Source organism: Dryobates pubescens, chromosome 13 (assembly GCF_014839835.1).
Source record: "Dryobates pubescens isolate bDryPub1 chromosome 13, bDryPub1.pri, whole genome shotgun sequence".
Classification (NCBI taxonomy): Eukaryota; Metazoa; Chordata; class Aves; order Piciformes; family Picidae; genus Dryobates; species Dryobates pubescens.
Window position 1 is genome coordinate 18325340 of NC_071624.1, and position 20838 is coordinate 18346177.

The window sequence follows — 20838 nt, forward strand, 5'->3', positions numbered from 1 at the left end:
TTTTGTTAGCTGTGGGGCACCAAATGAGATCTTCAAAAGCAGCCATGGAGATGATTGTGCAGGAGATGGCAGTGCTCAAGAAACGCTTCACTGAAGGTAGGCCTTGGAAACTCAGTGTGGCAGCGTGTGTTCATCATTCCCGTGTGTCTGCTGTCCTGTTGCACTGGAACTGATGGAATAGTCTTGAGAACAAGGACTGTTTGTCTGTGAGGGGGGAAATAGCTTTTGTTACACACATTTCATCGAAGGAAGAGTCTATGCACATGGACAGCAGAGTCCAGAAGAAATCAGAGAATGATCCAGGCTGGAAGGGACTTCCAAAGCTCATCCAGTTTGACCTCCTTGCAGTCAGCAGGGACATCCCCAACTAGCTCAGGCTGCCCAGGGCCTTGTTGAGTCTTACCTTGAATATCTTCAGGGAAGGGGCCTCAGCCACCTCCCTGGGCAACCTGTTCCAGTGTTTCACCACCACATGTCCTTCAGAAAGAAACCACCATTCCAGTTCTGCAGTGCTTTAACTGCTAGGGCTGGTGACTTCAGCTTTATTTACCAGCTGTTCTTTGTGTTTTAAATGAGGATTGAGTAGGGGGTCTGACCCACTCCTTGGGTACAGAAACACTCTTGTCTCATGAAGAATTCTTCTAAAATCTGTTATTTAAATGCAACTGATAGGAAGCAGAAGGGCTAGTGAACATCCAGTCCTCTACCTGCTTCTGCTTTCTGAGCAGCAGTGCTGAGGCAAGTACGGTCAGGTGGCTTGCAGCACTCTGGCCTCCAGACAGCAATATTAAGCCATGAAATACTGATGGGTGTCTGAACTGGTTGTGAGCAGGCTGGCCTGTCTGTGAGCCTCATTCTACAGCTCTAAACATAATGAGCATCACTTACAGAGATGAGCTCCTACCTTCCTTTGGCAGCACTGTGTAGGTTGCTTCCATGCCTGCATGGATGTGGTCAGTGACATGGCAGTGCAGCAGCCAGGTGCCTGGGTTCTGAGGGGTCATTTCCACAGTCTGAAATGTCCCAGGGAACAGATCAAAGACATCTGACCTGTAAACCTCTGTTTGCTTCAGGACAAAAAGAAGCAATGGTTAAACACTGCACTGTTACCAGATTGCAGTCATTTCAGCTATCCATATTCCCACCAAAGTTCTTCATCAGTTGAGTGAAAAGACATCTCCTGTATGTAATTTCTACAGAAGCTCCACTTTGTGCATCTAGTTCATACTTATAAGAGTAATAAACTAGCAGCTAAGTGGAGACAAAGAAAATTACTGTTGCTGTCTTGCTACAGCCAGGAAAGTTCACAGCTACCTTGTGAAAGCAAGCTGTGAGGCCTCTGCTCAGCAAGTGCTCTAGCAGGTAGACTCTCTCTTGTATGTTGATCAGAGACAGGTTTGTGACAAAACCTTTAAGATCAAATTACAAACCTGGTTTGAGATTGCAGTGTCAGACTTTTCACCAGAGCTTACAGCCCATGGTACACTTGATCTCCCTCTCCTTTTTACACAGCAGGCACTGAGTGGAAAAGGATCTCTTACCTTATAGTCAAAGCTGTGCCCATGGAAGTGTGCTGTGTGAATGTCTACTTCGTTGCCCATTGCCATCAAATACCAACTTACTGCGTCCCCAACATGCATAGTCAGACCATGGAGATTTCCAAACACCTTTCCATTAATGGCTAAAAAGAGGGGAAGAACAAGGCAGAAAACAAAGAAGGGTTAGTGTTTTGTTCATTGTATAAATGTTATTAGAACACAAGATTTGAAAGCCAGGGCCAGGCAAAAGGAATGGCTTGGGGTGGTATATAAAAGCAAAGCATATTCTGGTATATAAACCCCTCCAGGGCTGGGTCTGGTTAGATGCCAGAGTTAACTAGAAAGTAAGAGGGGGTTGAAGGAGAAGTTCCTTGCTGTACACTGTTGTCAGTACTGCATTTCCTGCGGCTCTTTGTAAAGAGGCCAGGTTTTGGGGATGATCATTGCCTTCCCACCTTAGCTACAACATCTGTGTGCTTATTTCCCCTCCCATTTTCACTCTTTCTCTCCTCAGAATTTCAAGGTGGGACCACTCTTTCACAACAGATTAAAAAAAAAACACAAACCAAAGCAAACTAAAGCAGACAACACAAATAAACAAACCCTCCCCAACCCCACCAAAGCAAACAAATCCCCCACCAAAACCAAGTCATTTGGTGGCACGAGCAGTGTTTCAAATGGCTTTGAGTGAACTTTCTCAGGCCTTCCACCCTGGAGCTGAAAATGCAGAGGAGAGGAGGAAGCTGAACTTCTGTGCAAAGCTTTCCAATAGATAATTTACAATTCTGTAGACTTCCCAGAGTTCCGTGGCCAAAACTGGGAAACTCACCGTGCATTTTGTTACTTTCAAGGAATTCCTCATCCTCTTTGTCAACAAGTTGAGGGTTGGTAGAATAGGTTTTAATGTTTTCATCCAAGTACCATGACTCATTTTCATCAAAAATCATAAAAAGAAGAGCAAACTGAACTTTCTTTTTAGTATGAAATGATGGCAAATAATGTTTGTGACACACAACAAGGGTGCCTATCAATCCACTGTAAGTGTCCTGAAATGACAAGTGAAACATCATATCAAAGCAAGATGGGACTAAGCAGAAGCCCTTGTTATGCCAGACATGAAACAGAGAATCATAGAATTGTTAGGGTTGGAAGGGATCTCAAGGATCATCCAGTTCCAACCCCCCTGCCATGGGCAGGGACACCTCACACTACAGCAGGTTGCTCACAGCCACATCCAACCTGGCCTTCAAAACCTCCAGGTATGAGGCTTCCACCACCTCCATGGGCAATCTGCCAGTGTCTCACCACCCTCATGGGGAAGAACTTCCTAACATCCAATCTGAATCTGCCCACTTCTAATTGTGTGAGAGGTGATTATACCAACAGCAGAAGAACCAGGGAGCAGGAACACAAAAGGCTGTGACTCTCAATTTCTGCCTTGACTTTCTTGCATGATTCAAGACCCATATAAATTTGAAGGTACTATGGTAATGGGGAATGACCTGACACAGAATGAAGGAAGAGCTTCAAACTCATCTCCCTTTTGCTGTAAGAATGTGATAGAATCATTGAATGGCTCAGGTTGGAAGGGACCCTAGAGATCATCTGCTCCAACTTCTCACCTAGACTCAGCTGCTCACTATCTGTTGAAGTTGTGATTGGTGAATACCTTAATGATGTCCACTGTGGAATGGTATGCCCATGCAATACAGTGTGGGTCTCCTCTCCCAGAACTGGATCTCTCTGGGATTTTCCAGACATATGCTTTGGTTTCACCTGAATTAAATAAACATTGATGCATTTTAGAAGTTCTCTGTGTGCTGACTTATAAGAGGTTACCCTGAAATAGGCTTTAGCTTCGTTTTGAGCTTATGTTGGTCTTTACCTTCCCCTTCCCTATTACTGCACTGGCTGCCTTATTGTTATTTCCCTTCTGTAGATCTCTGACTCTTCCTCACAATCTTTTGGGGTTGATTTTGTGTGTGGCTGCAGTGCCCAGTCTGCCATACTCAATAAAACCAGTTGTATCTTTGTGCAGACTGCAGAGGAGCTGGTACCACAGCTGGCCTAAGCTGTTCTCTGCCATGTAGCCCAATCTCTGCTTTCAGGAAAGGTGCAGCAACACTGTGTCACTAAGATTACTGATCTGTCACGTCAAGGGCTAGAATGCACAGCTTAGTTAGCAGGGCCAGTTATTGTCATAATCAGCATCAAGAACTGAAGAACCTGAGGTAAAAATAAACAAACAAACCTTTACTCTTTCCCACTAGGTAAAATGAGAGCTTGCTAAGCCTTTCTAGAAGGCTTGCTGTTACCTGCTGGGAATCAACAAGGATGCTTTTGATACCTGGGTTAGTCACAGGAACAAGAGAACTGTCTGTTTTCACTCCATGGGCATGTATTGAATAAGGTCTCGATGCCAAGTTCTTAAAAACTATCTTAATCTTATCGCCAAGATTTGACATAAGCAGTGGCCCTGTTGGATGCAAAAGAAAGATGAACTTGGTTTTACAAAAGGTCAGAGGTGAGAGAGACACAGTTTGTTGTGTTCAGCTACACAATAATGGCTTTTAATTCAGCTGAAAGCTCTGCATGGATGTCACTCACTGTGAGATGCCAGCTGGAGTAGCTGATGTGAGGCATCTCAGGAGAGGCCAAAGTCTCCAAAGCTCTGAGCACCAACTGTACATTTTGAGGCCAATTTGGATGTTTATGCTGGCTGAAAACAATGACCTGTGATCAGGCAGCAAACCAGAAGGGTTCTGCCTTTTAGAGGAAGCAGTGTGATCTTGCAAGGGAAGCACCACAATCCAAGTAGCAATTCCATGAAGGTTTAGGCACTTTGTGTGGGTAGAACTCTACTCTGTGTTATTCCAATAGTATCTTTTTGTTCTGATCTGTTTCACTGAATTTTTCCCCAGTTTCAAAACTGAACTTCATGATGACTATACCTTGAATTCCCAGGTGCTGCTGCTCCTCTGTTCTGGTTTTGGGGGTACTGAATGTCTGGTCAGTGTACTCACGGTACACCACCTTTCTGTACTTGGAGCCAATGAATTTGTCTTCTTTACTTAAAAATGGATTGCCAGGGCTAGGGGGTGGGGGAAAAAAATAGAAGGAAGAAAAGTCAGGAAAAGGAAAGGGGAAAGAAGGGAAAGAGAAAAACAAAAAGGAAAAGGGAAAAAAAGGAGAAAGATAAAAGAAAAAATAGAAACATAAAAATAAAAATTAAAAAAAAAGAGGAAAATAAGTGAAAAGGGAAAAGGAAAAAAGAAAAAGGACAAGAAAAGGAAAAAAGAAAAAGGAAAAAGGGAAAAGGAAGAAAGGGAAAGGAAAAAAGGGAAAGGGAAAAGGAAAAAAGGGAAAAGGAAAAAGGGAAAAGGAAAAAAGGGAAAAGGAAAAAAGGGAAAAGGAAAAAAGGGAAAAGGAAAAAAGGGAAAAGGAAAAAAGGGAAAAGGAAAAGGAGAGGGAAAAAAGGAGAGGGAAAAAAGGAGAGGGGGAAAAAGGGAAGAGAGGGAAAAAAGGAGAGGGGAAAAAAGGGAAGAGAGGGAAAAAAGGAGAGGGGGAAAAAGGGAAGAGAGGGAAAAAAGGAGAGGGAAAAAAGAGGGAAAAAAGGCAAAGGAGAAGAGGAAAAAAGGAAAAGGACAAAGGGGAAGGGAAACGAGGGGAAAGGAAAAGGAAAGTAGAAAATGAAAAAGGAAAAGGGAAAGGAAAATAGAAAATAAAAAAGGAAAAAAGACAGGAAAAGAAAGAAAAGGAAAAGGGGAAGAGGAAAAGATAAGAATATATTGTACATTTATTCATGTATTTAAAAACATCTTTTGCAGCTGTGTCAATTAACCATCAAACAAAAATCATCTTCTGAACCCAATCTCATAGGCAACTGCTATCTTCAAACTGAAAATGATCCTGTTAAGTTGGGAGGCTTCTCTTCAGCTGGAAGGTTAAAACCCCACACCACAAAGGCTGTGCAGCATTTGAGAGAATGCTGAGAGCTTGGCCTGGCAGAAGGGTATCAGACGTAGTCAGCATAGATTCATCATGGGGAAGGCATGTCTGACTAACCTGATAGCCTCCTATGAGGACAACACTGGATAGATGAGGGGAGGGCAGTGGACACTGTCTACCTTGACTTCAGCAGGGCTTTCAACACCATCTCTGAGCACTGCCTGGGATTTGTGCTAATCTGCAGCTGCCCTACAGAAGATTTATGTTCACAGAATCACAGAATTAACCAGGTTGGAAAAGAGCTTCAAGATCAAGTCCAACCTATCACCCAACACCATCTAATCAGCTAAACCATGGCACCAAGTGCCTCATCCAGTCTTACTTCAAACATTTCCAGGGATGGTGACTCCACCACCTCCCTGGCAGCCATTTCCAAAGGCCAGTCTCTCTTTCTGTGAAGAATTTCTTCCTAACATCCAGCCTAAACTGCATAATTGTTTTAGAATCATAGAATTGTTGGGGTTGGAGGGGACCTAAAGGATGATCCAGTTCCAACCCCCCTGCCATGGGCAGGGACACCACACTACAGCAGGTTGCTCAGAGCCACATCCAGCCCGGCCTTAAAAACTCCCAGGGATGAGGCTTCCACCACCTCCCTGGGCAACCTGTTCCAGCATCTCACCACCCTCATGGGGAAGAATTTCTTCATAACATCCAATCTGAGTCTACCCATTCCTAGTGTTTTTTTTTCCATTCCCCCTAGTCCTATCCCTCCCTGACACCCCAGAAGTCCTTCACCACCACATTTTCCCTCTTTTTCCCCTCAAACCCACAGCACCTGGGCTCTGTTGGAGCCTCCTCCCACCCCAGGTGTGGTCACTTTGCCTTCCCCACCCATTCCCCTATTTAATCCCCCTCAGGAAAGGCAGAAGCCCCAAGCTGAGCCCATCTGGGCTGAGGGATCCTCCTCTCATCACTGGTGAGTGCCCCTGGTGCACACTGGGTGATGGTGGTGGTGACAACAAAGGCCGGGGGGCCTGGTGGCCCCCCGGTTGTTAGGGCAATGATTGATTGACTCCTCCAATATCATCCACGGGTGGTGGCTGGGCCTCCTTGCTGGGACTGAGCTCCTCTGGGTGGTATCTTGGCTGGTTGGACCATTCTGTGAATGCTGTCTGGCTAACAGCTACAGGACAACATGGAGAAAGGCCACAAATTGAAGTGAGCCCTAAAATATGTGTGTGTATATATATATATGGAATGCAAAGGAATTGTGTCTAGAAACACCTGGAGGAGGAACAGCCCAGAGGATAAGTGAGTTGCTCCTTTGCATGTTCTGCCTCATGCATGTCCCAAAGTACCTTTCCTCGTGGTATTGATGGCGCTCCAATTCCCATGTCCTGTTGGGAGAGTAGTCCCACTCAACTTCCACTGCAGCAATGTAGTAGGTCTTCTCATGCAGATACATGGATACATCCACGTTCCACCAATGGCATTGTTTCACTCTGTACTTCTGCTTCATGCCCCCTCTGTAGTGATCTGTTGTCAGGCATGACACTTCAAAAACTCCTAGATGTTGTACAACAAACAAAGACTTGAGGACAAAAGTTTGTGACTGGTAGATCTTGACATTGTCCTACCTACACTGACTGAGCCACAGGATATTGCTCATATGACATCCAAATTCTTTGTGTGGTGTGCAGCTGGAGAGAGGGGATTCTGCCACTTCACTCTGCTCTGATGAGACTTCACCTGGAATACTGCATCCAACTCTGGTGCCCTCAACACAAGGACAGGGACCTGATGGAGCAGGTCCAGAGGAGGCCATGAAAATGATCCAGGGGCTGGAGCACCTCTCCTAAGAGGACAGGCTGAGGGAGCTGGGGTTGTTCAGCCTGGAGAAGAGAAGGCTCCAGGGAGACCTAACAGCATCCTTCCTGAAGGGGACTTACAAGAGGGCTGCAGAGGGACTGTTTCCAAAGGCCTATCACTATAGGATGAGGAGCAACTGTTTGAAATTAGAGGAGACTTAGACTGGATGTCAGCAACAAGTTCTGTACCATGAGGGTGGTGGAACACTGGAACAGGTTGCCCAAGGAGGTGGTTGAGGCCCTTCCCTGGATATATTCAAGGTCTGGCTTGACAGGGCTCTGAGCAACCTGATCTAATAGAGGATATCCCTCCTGACTGTAGGGTGTTGGACTGGATGACCTTGGGAGGTCCCTTCCAACCCAAGCCATTCTATGGCTTCCTGTAGTAATAAAGTTCAGCACATGCAGAAGCCAGGAAAATCAAGGCTTTAGCATAAAGAACTTACATCCTATGAACACAAGTTGTTTGCAGCCCTTCAGACACAGTTTTAGCACCCAAAGGATCAACACACCTGCTGTTTAAAACCTGTCTCTAAGCATAAAATGTTCATAGGGAAACAGCTTCTAAACCAGTAACAGGATTTTTTTCCCCCAAGACATTTACCTTCAGCATCAGGCTTCATGACAGCTGTCAGAAATGTATGTGGAAACAGATTTGCTGTATCCCTTCTTGTCCCCTTAGCTGTGAATGTGTTTGCTGAAAAGTATATCCCATGGACATCAACTTCTGTCCCCAAGGCCATCAAATGCCAGGACACCACACTGCCTTTGCACATCTCCAGGCCAGGCTGATTTCCATACATATAACCATTGATGGCTGTAGAAGATTTGAGGAAGGAAAAAACCCCACTTTGATTAGCACATTCCTTACTTCTGCACTACAGATGAAAGAATTCCTATCTCAGAAGGAAGGGATGCCTCAGACTGACAGAAACATCCATAATAAATTATCACATTAGCCAAGCTATAGAGAAACAGTTCAAGCAAAACAACCTCAAAAACCCAGTGCCTAAAGCACAGGTAGCTGACTGGACCAGCTGGAACTTCCACTGCTTTACACCCATCAAGTAAGCAGGGTACCAGTAGGAGGAGTGGTCCCAGCAGATGATGGATGTCATACTGCAGCTGCTCTTCAGTCACAGGGAGCTGAAAAGCAGTCTGGCAGAAAAGGACCTGGGTGTTGTGGTAAACACCAAGTTGAACATGAACCAGAAATCTGTCCTTGCTGAAAAGAAGGTGAAGGTGTTCTGGACTGCATTAAGCCAAGTACAGCCAGCAGGTCAGAAAAGGGGATATTTCCCCTCTCCTCAGCACTGATGAGGCCACACCTGGAATGCTGTGTCCAGTGCTGGTCTCCCCAGTGCAAGAGAGATCTGAACATAGTGGAAAGTGTCCAACAGAGGGCCACAAAGATGATGACAGGACAAGAACTCTCTCTCCTGTGAGGAAAGGCTGAGAGCCCTACAACTGTTCAGCCTGGGGAAGAAAAGGCGCAGGGGACCTCATCAATGTGTACAAATCCCTGCAGGGAGGGTGGAATGAAGATGAAGCCAGGTTCTTTGGTGCCCAGGGAGAGGACCAGAGGCAATGGGCACACACTGACACACAGTGGGGGTTGCCTCTGAACATCAGGAAACACTCTGTCACTGTGAGGGTGACCAAACAGTGGCACTGAATGCCCAGGGAGGTGGTGGAGTCTCCCTCCATCCTTGAAGACATTCAAAAGCCATCTGGACATGGTCCTGGGCAACCAGCTCTGGGTGACCCTGCTTCAACAGGGGGTTGGACCAGATAGAGTTGCCTTCCAACTCTCAACCAGTCTGTGATTTGGCAGAAGCCCTACTTCCTGCTGCATCACTTGTAGGGCAGAGGTCAGTTTTCTCTTGCTGCCTGGTTGCATTTCTAGGGGTTGCACACTGGCTACAGACTTAATTCCTCCCCCTCTGTGCTCAGAGTGGTACCACAACAGTGCTAAATGCTCAACTGTCATGCAAGATGTTAACAGCTGGCATGATATGCACCACACTTGGCTGAAGCTGAATTGCACTCAAACATGGTTTTCTTCCCAGTGGAATGAAGTGTGACACTGCCACTGTACAGTGTCCAGGGCTCCAAATCTTGTTCTAGAAATCAATATTTGGCTAGCTAATACTTTTCTTACAGTGCATTTTGTTAGACTCTTGGAAGTCTTCATCCTCTTTGTCAATTTTATCAGGATTTAGTGTAAACATCAAAATATTCTCATCCAAGTACCAGCTCAGGTTCTCATCAAATACTGTAGCAAGTAGAAAAAACTCCATGTCCACATTTTTCTGTTGGGAAGAAAAGCACCAAGGCAAACAGAAAGGAGTTAATAGTACATGTCAGGAAAAAACCCTAATAAGTTACTCTGTGCAATAATTGATGAGTATCATTCACAAAGTAGGGCAGATGCATGCATGGATATTTCCTTCTGAGAATGTCTAATTGCTGTGGCTGGTGACTCGACCTCTGCTGCTAATACTCCTTCTCCTAGCAGGAGCCACCTCTGGCAATGAATGTGTGTTTTGGGCTTGAACGTCTCTGCATTTCTCTACTCATTCTCACCAAGTCCCTCAGCCCTGGGCTCCAGGGGTGGTTTCACAATACAGACTCTGCCCAGCTGGAGCCAGACTGATTTTGCTCTTTTAAAAAAACAAAGCCAAAACTCAAACCCACTTTCTTAGCACATGGATGAGACTGCCATGTGGAGAGCAGGTAGTGCTTGAGTGGTCATGAATGTGGCAGACCCTGGGGGCACAATTCAGAAGGATAAAGTAGATTCAGCTACAATGATACAAATGCTTAGTCTGGAGAAGAGAAGGCTGAGAGGGGATTTAATAAATGTTTATAACTATCTGGGTGTCAAGAGGCAGGGGACAGGCCCTGCTCAGTTGCACCCTGTGATAGCACAAGGGGCAATGGATATAAACTACAGCACAGAAGGTTCCACCTCAACCTCAGGATGAACTTCTTCACTGTGAGGGTCACAGAGCAGTGGAACAGGCTGCCCAGAATGGTTATGGAGTCTCCTTCCCTGGAGACTTTCAACACCCATCTGGATGTGTTCCTGTGTGACCTGTGCTGGATTCTATGCTCTGGCTCTGGCAGGGGGGTTGGACTGGATGATCCCTGTAGGTCCCTTCCAACCCCTAACATCCTGTGATCCTTTCTTCTTCTTTGACTGACCTGTTTCCCAGAAGGATGAAGAGCTCCCTTCCTGCACACCAGGAGAGGACCCACGAGTCCAGAATTGGTGTCTCTGACGGCATCCACAGCTGAGTAATAAATCCAAGTTAAACAGTCTGGATCTTGCTCTGTGGGGCCCACATCTTCTGGCACATCCCACTCGTAGGTAAATGTAGCACCAGGGCTCACATGAGAGGCTGGAGATTCAGTGCCTATTGGAGAAATCAAAGGTTGTAAAGGTACCTAATGAGCACTGTTTATTTCACAGAATCAGCCAGGTTGGAAGAGACCTCCAAGATCATCATCAAGTCCAACCGATCACCCAACCCTAACTAATCAACCAGCCCATGGCACCAAGTGCCTCATCCAGGCTTTTCTTAAACACCTCCAGGGATGCTGACCCCACCCCCTGCCTGGGCAGCCCATTCCAATGGGCAATCTCTCTTTCTGGGAAGAACTTCTTTCTAAGATCAAGCCTAAACTTCTCTCTGCACAGCTTGAGACTGTGTCCTCTTGTTCTGGTGCTGGTTGCCTGGGAGAAGAGACCAACCCCCACCTGGCTACAACCTCCCTTCAGGTAGTTGTAGAGAGCAATGACGTCTCCCCTGAGCCTCCTCTTCTCCGGGCTAAACACCCCCAGCTCCCTCAGACGCTCCTCAGCCTTGTTGCCCTTCTCTGGACATGTTTGAGCAGCTCAACATCTTTCTTGAATTGAGTGGCCCAGAACTGGACAAAAGTGTAGCCTTTGATCCCCTTCAAGAGGTGAAGGTGCTGGCAGCTTGCCCTGGGGTGCTGCCGGGTCCCTGCCCCCAGGCACACCTCTGGAGGCACCATAGGCAGCTCCCTCGTGGGCCTTGCGGTAGCTGACGCCGTGGGGCTGGAGGCTCAGCGGGCGGCTGGCGTTGTTCCGGAAGGTCACCCTGATGCGCTCTCCCACCTCAGCCTTGATAGCAGGCCCTGGAAAAGAGCATGTGGGCTAATGACAGGATGTTTCTATCAAGTGATGTGCACACTACAGAATCAACCAGGTTGGAAGAGACTTCCAAGATCATCAAGTCCAAATGATCATCCAACCCTAACTAATCATGGCACTAAGGGCCTCATCCAGGCTTTTCTTAAACACCTCCAGGGACATCGACCCCACCACCTCCCTGGGACAGCCCCTTCCAATGGGCAATCTCTCTCTCTGTGAAGAACTTCTCTTTAAGATCACCACAAGCTTATAGCAATCAATGGCTGGATGCTTCACCTGCTGCACTGGGAGCTGCCGCTGGGTCTACATGGACACAGACCAGGTCCCTGGTAACTGGCCTGAACCACATGGCAGCCTAGCAGCAACTGGACTGGTCCATTCCCAATTCCTCATGGAGAGCCAGTGCCATGCAGTACAGTTCCTCCCTTTGGAAAGTGTCCTACAGATGTTAGCATCAACATCAAACTCAGCTCAGAGCCATGCCAGAAGAAGCCAGGTTATAAATAGGACTAGACCTGCCTAGCCTGGCCCTGTAATTCAGAGCCTGACCTTCATATATCATGGCATACTCCCACAGGCAAGAAGGGTAGCACCACAGCACTGCCTTCAAGAGCTTTCTTACACCATGGGGTGTCTCTTGAAGGAAGCCACAGGCACCAGGATCTGCAGGAGGCAGGGAGAGCTGAGTCCCTCCCTTGGAGATGGAGGGCCACTGTTGGCCAGCCAGTGGAAGTGATAGCTTACTCTCATAAATCTTTTGACTTAAAAGAATTGTAGGTATGTTACCTAAGAGTCCAAGATGTTCTTCCTCCATGAGTCTTTTTTTATGGACAGTGAAGGACCCATCTGTGTATTCTTTGTAAATGGCTTTTTTATAAGAGCCACCAATCCTTGTCTCACTTTGCTCAAAGAATACACGAGAATCACTGTGGAACAGAAATGGCAACAGAGGACAACAGTTCAAGTCATAATGCTCACATTTATAAAGGCAGTCAGGTCCTTGACCCTATTTTGATGTGCAGTTTGTGTTTTGGTGCTCCTTTTAGTGCCCTGGCCACATACTTGCAGTCCTATATGAAGATGTGCTGGAATGCATTATCCTTCACTGAGCTCTTTTTAAGGCACTGTGCTGTATCACGCTTATAACCCAGCATGCTTAGAGACTCATCAACAGTGGTTTCTAGTCAGTATTTTGTAACCTGAAGTTGACACTCTACAACTGATTCAACAACAGTGGGTACAAACACCAAGAACATGAACACCTAAATAGAAAGAGGGAAGATTCAGCCTACACGTTTCAGTCTCCCTTTTTATTCTTGAAAGAAAGGACCTTTTAGGGTTTCACAATCACTGTTCAATGAACTGTGCCTTGTCCCCTGTGGAGTAGGTAAATATTCTTTAACTTACAGATGAAAACCTGAGGAATCAATGTATTCAATGATTTGCCCCAGCTCTTTTACTATCTTAACCACAGAACAAAGGGGAAAGCTGCCTCTTGCAAGTTGTTTGCTAGATGAGGTGCCATTAGCATGGCTCTCAGCAGCTCAGAAGATGGTCATGAATTCCTGGCTTTGTTCTTTAACTCAGAGTAATCAACCAGATTGAATCATCGGAGGTCTCAGCCTACATATGGCATTGCAATTCATCTCCATCCCAGTGACACTGCTAACACTACAGCAAGATTACAGCCGGGAAAACAATAGACCTCATGTGGCCTGATATTTATCTTAGCATTAGTATTTAAGCAGAGGTGAGGACAATGGGAAATTCGGCTTGAAAGTCAGACTCACCACATGGCTCACATGGTTTAGCATGTTTGTATCTGTCCTGCTTGGAAAGTGAAACTTCTTTAAGTGGAAGCATTTACCTGTCAGCGATTAATTCTTGCCCTGTGAAATGGTTCATTGCAGAGGGGCCGTAATTCCAGATGACCTCTTCAGCAGCAATGAAATACTGTCTTATCTTTGTGCTCTCATCGTGATCTCTCAGGGATTTCCTGCAATCTCTCACTTTAAAAAGGGCCTGCATACCACCTGGGGAGAAAAACCGAGGAGGTAGAGAAAACAGGGGAGAAAGAACTATACTTTCTTTTCTCTTTCCCTGCTTTCAAGTAGCTCTTCTCTTCCCTGGAGAACTCCCATACCATTGATGGACACGCAAATCACAAATGGAAAGGATATAACAGACTGCATGGCAGCTGAGCTAGGATGCAGAAACCCATCCGTGGTATTTACACTTGGCAGGCAGGTTAGGTACAGTGCATTCTGCTTGTAAAGCTGTGACTGACAACAGGAGTTAGGGTGGAGTGGAAACAGCACTGTTGGTTAGCACTTCAGCTGAGGCCAGGTGCCACCAGGCTGCCCATCTTCCCTCTCAATCTGATCAACATCTTACTTGTGAAACCCCCTGTGGCTTTGCACCTTAGGAGAAAGGTCTGTCAGTAAATCTGCTTGCTGGAGGGGGATACAATGGATTAAGCCAACTTGTAGCATTCAAGTCTTGCCTGGGATCCTTCAATCATGCCAGGATAGTGCTTGGTGTGATAGCTGTTTCAAAACTTACAACCTCAGTGTGGTTGACTGTGCAGGTTAAACACACTCCCTTTAATATCAGAAGTTCCAGATGTTGTGAAATCATTCTAATTTCTCTGTTCCTTCCCACTTATGTGACAAATTATTTCTCTGACTTACTTAGAGGGCTACAGACCATGGCAAATTAGCTTCTAAGTATTTCATATGGTTATCAAATACTGGAAAAAGGAAGAGAGAGGGAAGGGAAATGCAGATCATCTCTGCTTATTAGCTAATGCATCTGCCACAACATGTCTTTGTCAGCAGGCAAGTAAGGCTGCCTATCCTGTGCCCCTTGTCAACTTTTTTATTGGCAAACAGAAAACTCTGATTAGTCAACTCCAGTATGAGGCAAACATCATGCTGCTGTTTGTCTAAAATTGAGGCCTTCAAAAGTACAGCTGGGAGACTTGCTGCCAACTGTTAATAATTTCCATTACAGAGAAGAATTTCCTTGATTTCCATGGCTCAAGCCCATCTAGTACACTCCTGGGCATTTTGGTTATTTCAATTGTTTTGTTACCTAGAGGAGAATATCATCAGCTGGCATACTACCAGCTCAGGAACACTGCTGAAGTGACTCAGTAAACTGCTAGCTCAAGTTAAAAGCATTCAGATCACTGGAACCCATTCTGTACCTTCAATGTGGTCATTCACTTGGCAGCTGAGCAGCCATTCCCCAGGACTCCTTGGAATCATGACAGCATCAACAAATGTGGCTGGGAAGAGGCTGATGGTGTCGACTCGATGATGCCTTTCTATTAAGGTCTGTCCATGAAAGTAGGCTGAATGGATGTCAGCTTCATTACCCATGCCAAAGAGATGCCATTTTACCTTATCTTCTGCACACATGGTGAGGTTTGGAAGGTATCCATACATGTAGCCGTTGATTGCTAAAAGAAATGGTATTTGGAACAGTTACCTTAGGATCTTTGCTTCAAAAGCAGGTGTCATAGAAACACTGCTTTGTTCTTCAAAACTGGCAGAGGCTCAAAATAAGACTCCACACCTTTGAAAGTGAGCACAAGTCAGACACATCCTCCCCCTGTACAACCACCTGCATGACCAGCAGTTCCTGCTATAATTCTGCCATCCATGTCATAGAGTCACAGAATGGTTTGGATTGGAAGGGTGGATTGGAAGGATTGGATTGGAAGACCTCTAAAGGTGATCTAGTCCAACCCCCTCTGCAGTAAGCAGAGGCATCCATCCTCAACTAGATCAGGTATCTTCTTTGTTGATACAATAAATCTGCTTTTCTGAAATGTGATATTATGGTACAGAGCTCAGGACTAAGAAACAGAACAAAGTAACATGAGTCTGTTTAGAGTGCCTGGGAAAGTATTTCATATCATGACTCCAAAGGATTGATTGTGTAGCTCTTGCCATCTCTTTTTTGCTTTTTGCTTCTTTTTCCTTATTTAAAATGATCTTTCTTAATCCTCCAAGAAAAAGCTCTGCTTAAAACCCCTATTATTTACATCTTGCCTTAAAAGAGACAACACTCAAAAATACTCCTTCACCATATCACTACAAAGCAACTGTAACAAAACATTCTCTCACAGTGCATTTTATTGCTCTCCTGGAAATCTTCATCATCTTTGTCAACTTTGGAAGGCTCAGAGCAGTATGTCCTGATATTGTCCTCTAGGTACCAGCTGAGATTTTCATCCATCACAGAAAACATAAGGATAAATTCAGCATCAAAGTGTTCAGCACTGCTCTCAACCATTGTACCTGAAAAAAAGAAGTGGGGTATTCAGAGTCTCTGGCAAATGCCATCATCTTGCCATTTAAGTGCAGGATCAGTGGGGCTGGTCAATGCTTTCTTCCTATTTTGCCACTTTCCTTGGGTGTCAGTGTTCACAAACTCCCAAACACCCAGAAAGCAGAAATGGGGGTTGATAGCTGTTCTAGAACAAATTTGCTAAGACTAAATATTGCCTGTGATAAGATTATAGCAAATCTGCCTCTCACACCAGTACTTACACATTGCTTTTGCATGAGTGCCTTGAGCACAGCTCACCCACGTGGATTTGTAGGCAAACTTCGATTTGCTGTCACACAAACCAAAAAGCCTTCCTGTCCTATTGAAAGGAAGCTGACTGAGAGGACAAGAAGCTGCTGTACCAAAATTAACTGCAATCTTCTCCCCTCCCACTAAATTATTTTGCAGTAAACTAAACAGCCATCATCAATCACCTTGCATATGTATTTATTTAACTTATTTATTTATGGTTTACCTTTCCTGCAAATTATTAAAGGCCCAACAAGCCCTGAGGCAACATCTCTTGGAGCATCTATGTGAGAGTGGTAAACCCTGGTTATGCAGTCTGCATCTCCCTTAGCTGGACCTTGATCTTCTGTCACATCCCATGTGTAAGTGTACTGGCCTCCAGGCTTCACAGCATCGTCTCTCTTCTGCAAATCTTTGGTGTTGTCAGGATAAAAAGCACCTGAAGAATGCCACAAAGCCACCGTTAAAACACATTCACAACATGGTGTCAGGATAGCACCTTCCATGATTTAAAGTTGACAACAGGACAGCTGGGGAGGGACTTTTGACAAGGGCTTGCGGTGATAGGATGAGGGGGCAATGGCTTTGAACTGAAAGAGGGGAGATTGAGACTGGAGATCAGGAATAAATTCTTTCCAGTGAGGGTGGGGAGACCCTGGAACAGGTTTCCCAGGGGGGTTGTGGATGCCTTCTCCCTGGAGGTGTCAAAGGCTGGGCTGGAGGAGGCCTTAAACATCCTGGGCTAGTGGAAGGTGTCCCTGCCCATGGCAGGGAGGCTGAAACTAAATGCTCTTTAAGATCCCTTCCAACCCAAATCATTGTATGATTCTGGTTCTTCATGATAGCATTGATCCTCAATATCTCCATCTATCACATCCCTTTATGCCCTTGTTTCAGGTGAAACATAAATACTCTTATTTCAGGTGAAATGTTCTAAACTTGCTGCCTTTGTGAATTCCACTCTTCAAAAAAATGATCAAACTTATTAGCTCCTGTTTTAAATTTATTGGGTCCTGGTTTAAACCTTTATTTACTTGACAAGCCTTCTCTTGAATGAGAGAATATCACTTAGGGGAATGACTATGTCTTGAATTCTGGCACAGAACAGACTGAAGCTTACCTTCATTTTCCTTTGTGTATCTTACACCATGTGGATGCAGTGTGTAGTTTCTGGATGCAAAGTTCTTCAAGTGAATAATAATGGAATCTCCAACTTCTCCCTTAATGATGGGGCCTAAAAACCCCAGCCAGGAAGGTTTTTCAACTACCACATCATATAAGTGACTGGTATACTGAGTGTAGACAGCTTTCTTGTAAGTGCTTCCTATCCTCTGTGGTCCTTGCTTGAGAAAGACTTCAGCCTGCCTGTGAAGAAAATACACAAACATATCTGTAGTGCCAGATCCTCACTTTGTATTGGAATGGTGTTAATTAGTAGGGTTTCAGCTAAAGACCAGACCTCCACAGTGCTGTATCTGGGTTTAGGTGCAAGCACATCTCCCACTATAAGGAATTAAGGACTCAGGTAAAGGTTAAATATTATGCCCCAACCTGATTTTTTTTTCTACTCATTTTGTAGACTGAAGATAAGGATATTTGACACCATTTCAGGTAAATTGGAGACCATGTGGACAAGGCAAATTATAGTTCTTATTGCTTGGGACTTTGGTATTTGCATGCTTAAACTGCTGTCTACTTTTTCCATGGCTTGTTAAAAACAATGGTTTCCATCACCATGCTATTATGTTGTCTGTATAGTTCTTGTTCTAATGCAATGAGAGGCAGACTTCTCAGCTGTAAAATACATTTAACATGTCTGGACAGGAGCAGGTGCAGCTCAAGGTGCAGCTAACGTCCAGGGTATGCACGAGGTGTGGTGGGCATGCAGACTGCTGAAATGAGAGAGATGAAGCCCTAGGCTTTGCTCTCCAGCCACTGATGCAGAAGGATCTCAGCCTCAGAGCTTCATAAGGCTTTGCCCTAATAAACTCTCATTTTCAGAGATTCAGCCCAAGAGTGTACAAGCAGGTTACATGAGAGCAGGGAATCTGTAATGACCTCCTCAGTCACCAGGTGCTTTAACTGCAGGACCATTGCTCCCCTCAGTTAATGGAACAACTACACAGAACACAAGAGCTTAGCTAGCAAGGAAACAATCTAAGCCAGGAGCTGAAATGAGACTGATGGAGGTGGCATTTCCTGCACGTGGCATCAGTACCTCTGAACCCTGTACCTAACCTGCATATGCTGGCCAAGCACCACCAGATGCAGGCCAGGGTTCACTGTGTTTCTCTGGCAGCTATCTACTGGGAACAGCTTTGGAGGCAACTTTTGCCTGTGCTGAGGGTCAGATACCTTTATTTAGATATTTTGCTCTCTGAGCAGAGTTCTCTTTGTGGAAAAAGTGGTTATTAGTGCTAACCACAGTGGTGAGAGAAACTGCCAGCACTGGCTGCTCAAACCCATAGTGCTGCTGCTGGCTGCTGCTGTCAGCCTAAGTTCAGAGTCTCTTTAACCACAAATCCTTCTGCACAATCACAGAAGTAGCTATGGAAGCAAACCTACTTCAGGAGGAGGCAATCTTGGGAGGCAGGGCAGAAGTGGTGCAGCCTCCTGGTTTCTCATTTGACATGGTGAGCCACACGTCCAGTTGGGTTTCATATTCCTAGCAGTGTAGCAAGCTGACACTGCCCCAAAATGTGAAGTGTTTCCCACAAAGCTGAGCATTGTTTGAGCATGTGGGGAAGGATTGTTTGTACCTTGGCAAGAACAGATCTGAAGTGTAATTAAAATGCCAGTTCAGAGCTCCGTGAAACTTGGAGAGCAAAAACTTAGCTTGCAAAGGCTGAGTTACTGGAAATCTGTGTGCCTGAAGCTCTTTAGCCACAAAGTAGATCAAATGCAAACATTGTGGCTCTTCATGGGCTGTTTAAACTGCTACCATTTCATTGCAGAGTTCCTTCTGGCAGGTACACTGCACTCTTCCCCCTCTACTCTTCCCTTCCTCTCTAAATGCCAAGCTCTGTGCAAGCACAGCCTCATAATTGAACAGATGAGGAGAAGAAAAACTGGGGAAGCTGAAAATGAAAAGTACAATAAAAGGGAGCAGCTCCTTTGCAGGCATACAACCACTGGGAAATAATAATAATAATAGTAATAATAATAGTAGTAGTAATGATAATAATAGTAGTAATAGTAGTAGTAGTAGTAATAAATTCATTCAGCATGTTGCAGACTGCCATGGAGCAAAGCAAAGCAGTGAACAGTGCTGGCTTGTTGGATTACAACACTGCCCTGCAATTTCCAGACAAGGTGCCTTGCTCCCAGAGTTTACTAGCCTGCTGAATCCCTGTCAGTGTCTTACACTTCCCTCAGCTCATGAGTAAAACAAAGAAGTTGGTTGCTTCATCACATGCCCAATGAAGTGGCAGATTATGGCTGAGATACTGTTGGCTTTCACTAGGGAAAACAAACTACAGCAAACCTTCTAATCCCTCATCTACAGACTAAATGAGAACTATAATTTTGAGATTTTTCTAATTTCTGCTTTCTCTCTTCATTGTTTTTATTTTAATATAGTCCTAGTTCACTTCAAAGGCACTGAAAAAAAAGATAGAAGGAAGGAGCATTTTTTCTCTCTCAAATATTTCTCTAATGCCTTCTATAGCTGAGTTTTTTTAATGGATTTTTCATGTCCTCAGGGTGCTCCCCTCCTCCTCACCATACTTATTCCCCATCCTGCTTATTGCTCTCATTCTGCACCCTCCTTGCCCTGTAAGAAGCAGCCCAGCTCCCCCACTGTGGACAGAGAGACCCAGCTGTGTTGCTGCAGCCCTGGAAATAGTCAATGCCAACAGCAACTGTCTAAAAAAGGAAGCTGTGCCCAAAAGGAGAGTCTCACAGCTGTCAAACTTCCATATTTAAAGACATACCAGCAAAAGCCTTCTCTTCAGGGCTGCCCTCTTAGCCATTCAAAATGAAACATCATTGGACATTCAGGGTCTTTTTGTAGTCTCAGTAAACATGTCAGTGCAACAAATCCATAACCCCCCTGCATATTTCAGTGCTTTTAATCAGCAGAGCATTCAAATGCAGTTCTCAAGCAAGCCAGGAAAACAATACAAATTCCCTGATACATCTGACCAAAAATCCACTGCAGGGGTATGATGATTCACTTCACTGCCTTTACCAGGTTTGGAGACCTAAGGCAGACAGTGCTGTAAAATCAAAACACAAGCAGTGCAAACTGTTTTACTTACTCTTCTGCTGCAAAAGGCTGTCCAGACACGATATTGGTATTGCCAGGAGCATAGTTCCACTCTGTCTCTGTGATGCCAATGTAGTACTCCCTATTCACTGCCTGAGACTGGCAACAGCAAGAAAATAGCAAGCAACTTAGGAAGAGCAGCTTCATTTTCCTTTCATGAACCTTGTGGGAAATGTGAAATAAAATCCCAGGACAGGGACATCAGATGTCCTTTTATAAGTTGTTGTTGCTCCCACCTCCCACCCTGCTTACCTCCCCCCTTCCCGCTCCTGTTTGCTTTGGTGAATACAATAAAATGTTGCACAATGTCTGTGTGTGTCAAGAGTAAACAAAAGCTTCTGGTAACCTCGTCAGTTCAGATAATCTTCAAAGAATTTCTTCAATTTCTGCCAACCCACTAGCCCACAAATTAGCCTTTAGACTGTGAGCAGATCCTGAGGCTTGCAA

The 20838-nt window shown here is 45.1% G+C and overlaps 1 protein-coding gene across 1 annotated transcript; it reads right to left on the bottom strand.

The window, feature by feature from the left end:
• Positions 1–106: 106 nt before the first annotated feature.
• Positions 107–20576, bottom strand: CP (ceruloplasmin). Its single transcript, XM_009902382.2, has 19 exons — positions 20384–20576; positions 17245–17489; positions 16351–16563; positions 15671–15844; positions 14746–15000; positions 13405–13570; positions 12324–12463; positions 11384–11521; positions 10565–10776; positions 9519–9669; positions 7962–8174; positions 6848–7055; positions 4490–4629; positions 3886–4014; positions 3208–3314; positions 2368–2584; positions 1542–1681; positions 905–1067; positions 107–204 (listed from the first exon to the last, which is right to left on the bottom strand). The coding sequence occupies exons 1-19, from the start codon at positions 20536–20538 to the stop codon at positions 134–136; spliced, it is 3237 nt and encodes a 1078-aa protein (XP_009900684.2). The 5' UTR covers positions 20539–20576; the 3' UTR covers positions 107–133.
• Between the last annotated feature and the right edge of the window lie 262 nt (positions 20577–20838).